The sequence below is a fragment of the Herpailurus yagouaroundi genome, unplaced genomic scaffold (assembly GCF_014898765.1).
Source record: "Herpailurus yagouaroundi ecotype Mexico unplaced genomic scaffold, PumYag 142, whole genome shotgun sequence".
In the NCBI taxonomy this organism is placed as follows: domain Eukaryota; kingdom Metazoa; phylum Chordata; class Mammalia; order Carnivora; family Felidae; genus Herpailurus; species Herpailurus yagouaroundi.
This window is the reverse complement of record NW_024412397.1, coordinates 28,750,418-28,762,817: the sequence shown is the minus strand read 5'-3', so window position 1 is coordinate 28,762,817 and position 12,400 is coordinate 28,750,418. Positions and strand designations below refer to the sequence as shown.

Here is a 12,400-nt window from a genome sequence, read left to right as displayed (position 1 = left end):
GAAGTATTATGCGCACAGAGAGAGCAGTGTGGAATTTGCAGAGTTCGGAGTGCATATGTGCATGTGAGTGCACATGTATGAGTATGTGTGCACATACATGAGGATTGTGCATATGTATGAGTACAAGTGTGTGTGTGTGACTGTTGCACTGGGAAACAGATCCTAACCACTGCACGGGCCAAAGGAGAGGTCAGAGTGTCCCTGGGTCAGGAAAGCACTATAGCAATAATTGGGCTGGGACATGTGGGCAGGATTCAGGGAAGTAATGGAGAACAACACACGAAGAAACAGAATGGAGCCTGAGGCAGCCGTGGGCCCAGAGGAGATCTCCTGCCCAGAACAGGAGTACGTGCTACAGAGAAGCTGGAGATTGGTTCAAGCACAGATGAAGCCCTGCCCTCTACCCCCTGCACCAAAGCAGAACCATGGGAGAGTGAGAACACGGCTGCCTTCACCTTTGGTGACACTCACCTCTTCCCCCAAGTAGCCCCCACCTGTGTGGAGACTGGACACGTTGCCCCCCGGGCAGTCTGGGAACACACCTGAAGTAGCCATCTGCAGACTCAGAATGTCTTCCTAGCAATTCTGTTTTAAAATAAAAAAGGTAAAAGCGGTAAGCTCCCAGTCCCAGCAGCAAGGCCCTTAGACTTGGAGCACCTCAGAAGCTTTCTGAGTAGTGGCAGGACCAAGCCATGTCTTAAGGTATTTCATCCATCACCAGGGGCAAGGTGGAGAGAAGCTGGAGAGCTGCAGTCAGGGAGACTGGCTGAGAGCTGACCTGGACAGAAGCGGACCAGCCCAAAGGGAGAAAACAGACTTACACAGCCAAGGCCCTTGAAGTGAAATTTGATGGCTTAGTAATTGCTGGTTTAGGGATGTGGTGAAGCAGGGGCTCAATACACAGCACATCAGAGGGTCATCCCACTTAAAGAATGTCAGCTGAGAAGGGTACAGTGACCCCCTCAGAATGTCCTTCCAAATGCAAGGAGATCCAGTATCTAAGGAGGAGATCCATGCAGGTCTAGCCTCCTCTCCCAATCCCACTCCGGGCCCTGGTTAGGTCCCCAGCTGCAGGCACCAGCCCTGGCCCCTGCGAAAGAACCCAGAAAATAGAGCCCCCAATGTGCTGACCACCAGCCATCTCTAACCCCAACAGTCTGCAGATGGGCCAGGGGAGGCTGTGCTCCCTCTTGACTCCCATCCCTCCCAGCCCGACCCCTGGCCCCATGAGTCAGGCTCCTCTCAGCCCACATCAGAATCGCTGGGCTGGAGCTGCCAAGAAAAAATCTGAGCCCCCTAATAAAAAGGAGCATTCAGCCAACATCTTACACAAGCCAGCCCTGAGAAAGGCACCTCTCACCTTAGCCCAGCTGCCGGCCAGCCCCTTCTGTTCCCTGCCCTATCTGTCAAGGGACGAGGCCTCTCCTGGCTTGATCCCCTCCTTGGCCTCACTGAGGTATGATCCATGGATCTGTCCTGTCCCCATTCCAGCATCAACTTGGCCCCAGACAGCTGATTTCTCCCTTTCAACAGCTGTCCACGGGGCTCAGAAATCAGCAGAGCCCTGGCCCAGGGACCCAGTCTGACTCAGCAAGGTCCTTTTGGAGTCATGTCTCTGCCTTTGATCCTGCTGTCACTGAGATACACAAGCAAGATGGCAGAGAGTCTGGGGGCTTTGTTGGGTGAACCAAATTAAAGGAAATCCAGAGGTCCGCCCCAGAGAAAGGAAGATGAAGATCAATCTTTGAAGTGCTCTCATGTAGGGAAGGGAGGACATATATCCTGTGCAGATATGAAGGCAGCACTAGAACCAGCACTGGGTGAAACCGCAGGGACTTGACATGAGCTCCATAGACCTAATGGCTTCTAGTATGCAAACATGTTCACAAGCAGAGCAGCCTGCTTCATGGGATCGTGGGACACCAGCCAACTGTCAGAAGCACTAAAAAGTAGATTCCTTCATTGATTGAGAGAGGTGAAGAATATCCTTTTTGATCCTGAGGTTGTAGATATACACAGAAACTGTTTTCCATAATTGCATCAACTACAAACTCTTGGGAAAAATTAATTCAACAAATATTTTGGAAAATCTGCTAATCACTTTTTCTTCTCTAGAGCTGCTGTGACCTCCAAAACTCAGCTTGGGTAGATGATGAATAAACAAGGCCATTTTAGATTCACCCTGGGATGACAACTTCACTGGCATACTTAATCCCAATAGGCCACGGGAAAGAGAGAGAGAGCCTTGGCTCTGCACTAATTCACACCAACAACTCAAGAAACCCCTCCAGTCATAAGCCCCCATTCTCCCTTGACACCCAGAATGTGCTAGAGAGGACACAGCCCCTCCCCATTGAGCATGGGCATGCTTTGGCATTGCTACCAGGGACAGATAGTCCTTTAGAGAAAAAAGTCAGGTCAAGAATTAAAGTTAGGGGCACCTGGGTGGCCTAGTCGGTCCAGTGTCTGACTTCGGCTCAGGTCATGATCTCACGTTTGTGAGTTCAAGCCCCGCATCAGGCTCTGTGCTGACAGCTCAGAGCCTGGAGCCTGCTTCAGATTCTGTATCTCTCTCTCTCTCCCCCTCCCCTGCTCATGCTCTGCCTCTCTCTGTCTCTCAAATATAAATAAATGTTTAAAAAAATGTTTAATTAAAAAATAAAGAATTTCAAAGTTAGTACAATAGAGTCAGACATGTTTTCTAAATATTACAAGAATTGGGGTCCAAATATAGGGACTGAGAACTCTTCCCAGTCTGGCTTCTGACTCCCTACCTTCCTCTTTCTATTGCCTGCTGACACCCTTCCCCATATTCCAGCAAGGTGTACAACTGGGATTTCCTGGCACAAACCATGGATGTATTTTCTTAGGCATGTCCTTGGCCTTGAGTGTTCTCCTCCCTCTGTCTTGCTCAGCCAAGTCCCCACGTGAAAGCCTGGGCCCCAGTCTTTTCGTGCCCAGGAGCTGCCCTGTGCTCCTACAGCTGGCCCCGCATCCCCTCTGCTATTGCCTTTCCTCTGTTCTGAAAGTCTGTTCACTTCTCTCTCCCTGCCTTCTGAAGCCCAAGCCCAAACATGAGCACTGTGCAGGCAGCTCTGATGCTTCTGGGGGAGTCCAAGGACACACAGTAGGTGCGCAACAGAGAGCATTCTTACAAGGAGGATGGAGGAGCTAGTGTTTCGGGAGCCCCCTTGTGGGAACATTCAAGGCCTGGGTTTTGGAGAGACATGAGGCTGATCCAACAGCCCTTTCCGTCCATATTTCTGAGGGAGAAGAGGTGCGGGCAGCCAAGGGGAGCATTTGCACGCCAAGCAGATAATTATGTGTTCTTGGAAGCTGGTTTAATGGACTGGCTCAGAGCTGAGTTGGGAATGGGCTCTGAGGCCTGCCGCCTTCAGACGGGACGTGGCTCAGGCAAGGATTTCACCGTCCAGTTTTAACAAGTGGCCAACGCCTTATGGAAACTTTTGAAAGGCGTTCTGTTTCAGGCCAGCCAGCTTGTACTTCATCTGGTTACTTTACCCATCTTTCCTTCAATTTGAGAGCACAAGAAGAAAGGAAACTAAAAATCACTGAGTGCCTACTACGTGCCAAGAACCAAGTCAGCAATTTCACTGTCCTAAGAGTCCCACATTGCCCTTTGAAGAGGGAGAAACAGAGGCCCATGTAGCCCCTCGCGGCAGAGAAAAGAGTGAAGCTGGGCATCTCAGCTTCTGCAGCCTGTGCTCTTTCCAGACACAGCGACCTTCTCTTTACAAGGCCATTCTTGCTGCACGTCTCAATCCTACCCCAAAGCCAAAATTCCCCCAGTTGAACAGGATAAACATTCCCATGGCAAAGGAACGCTGTGTTCCCCAGAGGAGATGCAATCACGTTGTTCCTGCTTAGGCTATGTGTGCTTATGAAATAGAACTGGGCTGAGGGCCTGGACACGGGCTGAGGGCAGCCACCCCTCCCCTGAATCCCCCAGCTGTGCCCTGCAAGGCAGTTAGAGTAACAGAAGGGTAGGGAGCCCAGGGTGGAGAGCTGGGTCTAATCTTGACTTTGCAGCAAGCTGCTGGTTTTCCTGGGTCTCTGCTTCCTCTTGCCATCACAAGGCAGTAGCTTGCTTCGAAAAGTGCAGAGTTAAATCCATGTGAGAAATAATTCTTATTTTGCTTTCCTGGGCATTGATTTCTCTATCTGTAGTTGCAAATGTTGTCCACATACAGGAGAGACTCAGAGGTAGAGAAGAAAGTACCTTTTTGGAGATGGCTCTGGAGAGAGTACTTCCCTCGTACAATCACTCATTCTTTCCAAAATCATTAGACACATATTGAGGGCTTACTATGTGTCAAGCTCTCTGCCAGGCAGAACAAATACAGAAATCAACAAGATAAAGCCCCTGTTCTTAAAGGACTCCTAATGTATAAGCCATTTTTTCATCAAAAAAAAAATATGTATGTATATACATATAAGTGTTTGAATTGTCATGGTTAGAAAATAATCCTGAATATACCCATTCTCCACTTCTGTATACTTAAGCCCTATCACTAAAAAATATTTCCTTGACTATATAATATACATTGTTCTCATATTTCAAAATTTATTAAATCAGCACACATCTTGCAATTTTGATTGGCAGCATTTTCTTCTTGGCGATACACCAAATAATGATCATCTTACAGATGATCACATCTTAGATTTAATGAAATATATTTCATTTCACTTTTCAATTGGGCTTTTAAAGGAATTAACAGCCACTGAATTTAACATAAGGTTTTTCCAGCACATTTCTAGTTCGTCCAGATGTATGGTGTCACACACATCATGTGTCTAGATAACCTGATTGCCCCTCATTTTTTCTTCTGGATGGCTTGGAAGCAATCTCATACCAATGGGCCAGGATGCTGTATCACCTCTTGGCCACCAGAGGGAGAGAGCACCTTGGTTCTCAGGCTTGCTGGTTTTCCCTCTCTCTTAAACCATTCCAGCATGCCCCCTCCAGGGCAATCTGAAACACACTCAAACTCCACCTGCAAGGTCAGAATAGAGGAAAGGGCTCTCTTCCAGAGCAATGGCAGTCAGAAAGAGGAATTAGTTCTGAATGATGTTTGCAAACCTACAATAAAAATCAGCTATGGTTTAAATGAGCAACTCTGGGGAATGAGGACACGTGTTAGACATGGCAGAGTTCTTGCCACAAAAAATGCAGAGCTGATGAGTGGCCCCATGCCCTTCTTAAACCATTCAAGACTCAGGATACTTGTAAAGTTGTGCAAGGAAGTTTTCCCACTCCAGCAATCACCTGTAGCCTTCTATTCTTCCTCCTTTTCTTCCTCCCTTTCTTCCTTCCCTCATTTAACTATTTATTGAACATCTGCTATGTGCCAGGCACTTAGCTAGGAGCTAAGAATAGAATACAGCAGTAAACAGAACAAAAAAGGTCACTGTCCTCATGTATCTTAAGTTCTGGTGGGGAGACATACACTATAAAAATAAATCTATCATCACTTGGTACAAAAAAAAAAAAATGCTATAAGGAAAGACATTAGGTCCCATGAGAGTATGATAGGAGAACATGGTCAGGAGCTGATCTGGGCAGTCTTCTCTGATGAGTGGTAATGGAGACAATGCTTGAGGGAAGAAGAGGAGTTTCTAGGTAACTAGCAAGGGAGAGCCCATCTGGGCACACAGACCAGCATTTGCAGAGGCCCTGAGGTGGAAAGTGTTCAACACTTAGGCACTGAAAGGAGGCAAGTGTGGAACTTAGAGACAAGGGGCAGGAGAAACCCAGGGTGGGCTAACACATAACAGGAACATGGTGGTACAGAGTTCTGTGTGCATGTTTAAGATGCATTTTTCCATCAGTAGCCATTGATGGGATTGAAGCAGGGAACAGACATGAGCAAAGTTGAGTACTGATATGACAGCACTGGTGGCCATGTGGAGCATGGCGTGAAGGAGAAATCTGAGAAGTGAGGTGTCCGTTTGGGAGTTACTGGAGCAGTGGCAAGAGGTGATGGCAGCCAAATGGTGACAGTGGGCATCCAGGTGTATTTTAGAGGTAGTATTACTGGATTGGGGGAGGTTAGAGGAGGTATTATAAGGAGTAGCTTGGAATGGAGAGAGGACTTTTCCTGGGACAGGCACCTTTCAGAGAGGACAGGATCTGAGAAGAAAACATTATGAGCTGTTTCAGTGCATTAACTTTATGCTATTTCTGGAACATCCATATGCAAGTGTAAAGTAGACAATTAAATCTGTGAATCCAATGCTCAAAACTGGGCTGGAAATATTAGATTTGGGAGTCATAGGTACACAGATGGAGGATAAAGCCACAGTGAGAGCTGACGTCAGCTGGGTAGGAGCATCAGTAAAGAGAAAATGGTCCAGAACAGAGCTCAACAGAATGCTTATATTTACAGGAGGAGCCAGCCAAGGACAGTGTGAAAGAGCAGCTAGAGAGAGGATCAATGTAAATGCCAAAAAGAGGAGAGTGTGTCAAGGAGGGATGGTCAGCTGTGTGGATGCCCTGAGCTGTCTGATGAGATGAAGACCAAAGCATGTTTCAGATTTGCCAACATGGAGGTCTTACAGCAGGGGCAGTAGCAGCAGAAACCAGCCTGGGCTGGCCAAAGATGGAAAGGGGAGTGCCAGGAGTCCACCCAAGAGGATGGCAAGCATAAATCTAAAGTGACGGCAGCCTACCCAGTTATGCAGTTTTTCTCAGGCAATGTTCAGTTGCTTGATGAAAGCCTAGAAGAGATGGAGTGTTGGGTTTAGCCTGGCCAGGATTTCACCACACAAGCATGAGAGAGGGATTGGAGAGGGCAGAGCAAGGGTGTTGAAAGAAGTAAAGTGACTGCTCCAAAGTCTAAGTTGGTTAAGGAGGGCAGGGGAGATAGGGAGCTGGTGGAGCTAAGGGACTGGAGGTCTCCCAGAAGTGAAAGTGCTGTCAGTGGACGCACTTGAGCAGGTGAGCCTGAAGTCCAAAGGAGAGCATCAGACTCTGGAGATTTCATAGTTTGTGTAAGACCAAGTCCACGTGGTGACTGTGGAAATTAGTGGCTGAAAAGAAGAGGTAGAGAGGGTCACTAGAAATGAGGAACACAAGGGTCTGTGAAGTCAGAGAATGCAGTGATGACTTAATGTCAAAGAGATCAATCTCAATCAATGTACAGACATTGAAGTTACTGAAAATTATTGGAGTAGAGATGAAGATAACTAGAAAGGAGCCCCTCAAGTCTTCACTGAAGGAGTGAATGACCAGGAAGTCAGTAACACAGCAGTGAGCAGTGAGAGGGATAACGTAAGCCTCAAAAAAGAGGGCTTTCTGCACCAGCGAAGTGAGCAGTGGTCTGGAAGCAACAGGGAAGAACAAGAAATCCTTTAATTGGGAGTAGGAAATAGCCCAGGGAAATGGCACTAATGCAAGTAGAGGAAGGGGTCTGGCTCCCCTTTGGAAGAGAACTCTGCATCATTTATCTGGGTCTGCAGTGCTAAGTGTGAGGAACACCAGCACCCATGCTAGGGATCTGCAGACCCCGTCCTAAGATACACTGTCTTGCAACTCAGGGGAGGCAGGGTGGAGCCATGGGGAGAAGTCTAGATCATACTGAGAGGGGACTGTGCAGGTCCAAAGTAAGTGAAGACATAACTGAGCCAGGGGAAGACAAAGAAGAACAGAACGGCTAAGGTGGCTTAAAGAGGAAGGAGAGAAGCATGCACTACCAGCGGGCAGCCACAGTAAGCCAGGAAACTGAGGACCACAGGCAGAAGTTACTCCACCAGCTAGTCCTGGCATAAACCCTGGCCCCGGTAGTGAAGGGAAAAGGAGTCCCACGTGGAGGGGGAAGGACCTCCAGCCTGGTGCACACAGCTTCTAGTAGATGTTACCAGAACTGCTGCTGCTTCTTTGAACTGTTCCTGGGGAAGGAAAAGGAGGAAGAAGCTGGAAAGGGCACTGACAGCAGAGGGAAGAGAGGAGGGACTAGAGGTCAACCATAATCAACATAAGCTCCATAGCAAGTAAGAAAAGGAGGCGCCCTTAGATCCCCACTCAGTTAGAAGCCCCAGATCTATGTGCGCATATCAAAGAGAAAGTATTTTTACAGCTACAGCAGTGAGATAGTACTATGGATAATATAAAAGGTAGAGAAAACATATCAGGAAAAAAAAGAGAGGCATCTATTCTAACTGGGTGGTCAGGGAAATCTTCACGGCAGAAATGGACTTTCCTCTGGACTTGGAAGAATGGGGGGATTTTGAAAGATAAGACCACAATGGTGGAGGAGTGGCCCCAGGGCTCTCTGGCAGCACTCTACTGCAAGAGTCATGTATCAGGACCAACTGCATGCCTCCTACGGCCTCCCTGCAGCCTCAGCCAAGTCCCCCTGGGCCCCATCCTGACTCACTGTTCTCCCCCTTTCGTTTCCGCTTGCAGGACCTAGGAGCGACTGCCCCCTGAAGGAAATGTCTGACACTCATCACAGCAGCCCTCTCCTGACAGAGCCTCTTTCCAGCAGATACAAACCGTATGAGTCAGAGTTTACCAGCCCTAGCTGGCCCTCAAGCCCCCAGGATACACACCCAGCCCTGCCCCTCCTGGAAATGCCTGAAGAAAAGGTGAGGAGTGTCCCTCCCAGGATATTTCACAGGTGGAGGGAAGGGGAGGACGGGTGATGAAAGAAGCTGCTCTCCCAGCTGCCCAGTGCACGGGTTGCATAATGCCATGGAAGGGTCACTGGCCGGGGAGGCTCTGCCCCAGTCAACGCAGGGTTCCACCCCCTGGTTGGTCCCAGTGGGTCTAAGATAGAAAACGTGTTTCTGTGTGCAACATGATTTTAGAAGCAGGCGGGGAATGCACAGTCACACACCGGTCTTCCAACCAGTCCCCAAAATCTTTCCCCTGAGACCTGCTTCCTTGAATTACCTTACTGTCTCCCAAAGTAAGGCCTGTGTTCAAATGCTAGCTTTCAACACTCCTTGAACTGATAGAGTGGAGAGGGATCCAGGACCACTAACGTTTGAGTTTTTTTTTTTTTAATGAGATATAATTTACATGCCACAAAATTCACCCCTTTAAAGTATACATTTCACTGATTTTTAGCATAATTACAAAGTTTGCCAACATCACCACCACTGAACTCCAGAATATTTTCATCACCTTGAAAAGAAACCCAATACTCATTAGCAGTCACTCCGCATTCCACCGGGCCACCACCAATCTACCTTGTGTCCCTGTGGACTTGCCCATTCCGTATGTGTGATGTAAATGGAATCATATAACATATGGCCTTTTGTGAAATGCTTGTGTCATTTAGCATAATGCTTTCAGGTGCATCCTTATTGTAGCATGACTCGGTACATCATTTCTTTTTATGACCCAACAATATTTCATGGTATGAGTGTACCATAGCCTACTTACCCATTCATCCATTGATTGACACTGGGTTGTTTCTTTTTGCCTGTTATAAAAAAAAAAAAAAACAATGCTACTGTGAACATTTGTGTCAAAGTTTTCGTGCAGACATATGTTTTTCTTCTTCTTGGGTATATATCCAGAAGTGGAATTTCTGGGTCATATGGTAAATCTATGTTTAACATTTTAAGGAGCTGCCAAACTGTTTTCCTAAGTAGCTGCATCAGGTGTACATTCTCTCCAGCCAGGTATACATTGTTCCAGTCTACCTCCTTGTCAAAACTCGTTACAGTCTGTCTTTTTTATTAGAGCCTGGGTGGATGTGAACTGACATCTCACTGTGATTTTGATTAGTATTTCCCTAATGTCAAATTGATGTTGAACATCTTTTCATGTGCTTAATGACCACTTATATACCGTCTTCAGAAAAATGTCTTTTCAAATACTTTGCCCATCTTTCAATTGGGTTATTTGTCTTTTTATTGTGGAGTTGTAATAGTTCTTTATATATTCTGGATATTAGGCCCTTGCCAATTGTATGATTCACAAATAATTTCTCCCACTTTATAGGTCTTTTCACTATCTTGATAGTGTCCTTAGAAGCACAAAATTTGTGATTTTAAGTCCAATTTATCTCTCTTGTCTTTGATTGCTTATGTATTTGGTGTCATATCTAAGAAACCATTTTCTTATCCAGGTCACAAAGATTTACTCCTATGTTTTTATCTAACAGTTTTATAATTTTAGCACTTACAGGTAAGTCTTTTCTCCATTTTGAGTTAATTTTTGTATAAGGCATTAAGTAGGGGTCCAATTATCCAGTTGTCCCAACACCATTTATTGAAAAGGCTATTCTTTCTCCATTGAACTGTTTTGACACTCATCAAAAATCAACGGACTGTAGGTGTATGTGTTTATCTCTAGACTCTCAATTTTATTTAACTGATTTATATACCTATCCTTATGCGAGTCCCACGCTATCTTGATTACGGTAGCTTTGTAGTAAGTTTTGAAATCAAGCAAGATTGTTTTGTCTGTGCTCAGACCCCTGAATTTCTATATTAATTTTAGGATCTGATTTTGAATTTCTGAAAAAAAAAAAAATGAAACTCGGATTTTGGTAGAGATTGTATTAAATCCATAGATCAATTTAAGGAGTATTGCCATTTTTAACAAGAGTAAGTCTTCCAATCCATGGACACAGGATATATTTCCATTTACTTAAGTCTTTAATTCCTTTTGATTTTTTGTAGTTTTTAGTATTAAAAAACTTGTATAAAACCTTTAGTTTTAGGATATAAAGCCTTTCTTGTTAAATTTATTCCAAAATGTTTTATTCTTTTTCATACTGTCATAAATAGAATTTTCTTCACAATATTCTTGGATTGTTCCTTGCTCATATATAACAATAAAGTTGATTTTTGTATATTGATCTTCTATCCAGCAAATTTGCTGAACTTGTCCATTAACTTTAATAGGTTTGGTGGGGGGTGGGGAGGTGGTTGAAGATTTTTTAAGGAGTTTCTATACAGCAGAATGTCCCATCTGCAAATGGAGAGATTTTAAATCCTTTCTTTCTAATCTGGGTCCCTTTTGGTCTGTTTTTTTCTTATCTAATTGATCTGGCCAAAACTTGCAGTACATTATTAAATCGAAGTGACAAGAGAACCAACATCATTGTCTCATTCCTGATCTTAAAGGGAAAGCATCCCATCTTTCACCGTTATATGTAATATTAACTGTGGGTTTTTAGTAGATATCCTTTATTAAGTTGAGAAATTTCCTTTCTATTCCTGGTTTTTTGAATGTTTTTATCAGGAAAGGTTGTTGAATTTTTCAAGTGGTTTTTCTGTGTCTATTGAAACAATCATGTGGGTTTTTTTCTTTTATACTTTCAATAGTAATAATTGCTTGATTTTTTTATACATTGAAACAGTCTTGAATTCTGAGAATAAATCCCACTTGGCCATCATTCTTTTTATATGTTACTGAATCTGGCTTGGTAGTGTTTTGTTAAGGATTTTTGCATCTGTATTTATAAAGCAGATTGATCTGTAATTTTCTTTTTTGTGATGTCTTTGTCTGGCTTTGGTGTTAGGGTAATACTAATACTAGCTTCACAGAATGTGATAAGAAGTATTGCCTTCTCTTCTGTTTTTTGAAAAATACTGTTATTAATTCTTTAAAGATTTGGTAGAATGTACAGCCATCTGCACTTGGGCTTTTCTTTGTGGGAAGTGTTTTGTTTGTTGTTTTTGGTTTTGCTTTGCTAATATAATTTACTTTGTTATAAGTCAGCTCAGATTTTTCTGTTTCTTCTTGAGTCAGTTTGGTAGTTTTTGCCTTTCTAGGAATGTATCCAGTTCACCTAGGTTATCTGATTTGTTAGCACACAATTATTCATTTCTTTAGAATCCATTTCTTTATAACATTTTTAATTTTTTTAATGTTTATTTATTTTGAAAGAGGGAGAGAGTGTGTGAGAGGGGGAGGGGCAGAGAGAGCGGGAGACACAGAGAATCTCAAGCAGGCTCCTCACTGTCAGCGCAGAGCCTGATGTGAGGCTCAATCCCATGAATCATGAGATCATGACCTGAGCTGAAATCAAGAGTCAAACAACTGCCTGAGCCACCCATGCACCCCAACCCATTTTATTTCTTGAAGGTTGGTAGTCATGTCTCGTCTTTGATTTCTGATTCTGGTAATTTCAATCTTCTTTTCTCGTCTTGGTCAATCTAGCTAAAAGTTTGTCAATGTTGACCTTTACAAAGAACCATCTTTTAGTTTCAATGATTTTTCTGTATTTTTCATTCTCTATTTCATTTATTTTCTTGATAATCTTTGTTATATCCTTCACTCTACTTGCTTTTGGTTTAGTTCACTGTTATTCTAGTTTCTTAAAGTGGAAGGTTAGGTTGTTGATACAGAATATTTCTCTTTTTAGCACAGGTCTTTATACCTACAATTTCCCTCTAACACTGATTTAGCTGCATCCCA

General features: G+C 44.4%; 1 protein-coding gene and 1 long non-coding RNA gene across 3 annotated transcripts in view; one reads left to right on the top strand and one right to left on the bottom strand.

Moving 5' to 3' along the window:
* Positions 1 to 574, bottom strand: part of LOC121032988 (uncharacterized) — a 13,990-nt gene extending 13,416 nt beyond the window's left edge. Inside the window, exon 1 of the long non-coding RNA XR_005791639.1 lies at positions 472 to 574. This is a non-coding gene — a long non-coding RNA (uncharacterized LOC121032988). The remainder of the gene's footprint in view (positions 1 to 471) is intronic.
* LOC121032985 (urea transporter 2-like) overlaps positions 1 to 12,400 on the top strand; it is a 469,683-nt gene that overhangs the window by 434,675 nt on the left and 22,608 nt on the right. For both annotated transcript variants that reach the window (XM_040478945.1, XM_040478944.1), the window contains exon 4: positions 8,426 to 8,607. In XM_040478945.1, the coding sequence (XP_040334879.1) occupies positions 8,455 to 8,607 (153 nt within the window). In that variant the 5' untranslated portion in view covers positions 8,426 to 8,454. The remainder of the gene's footprint in view (positions 1 to 8,425; positions 8,608 to 12,400) is intronic.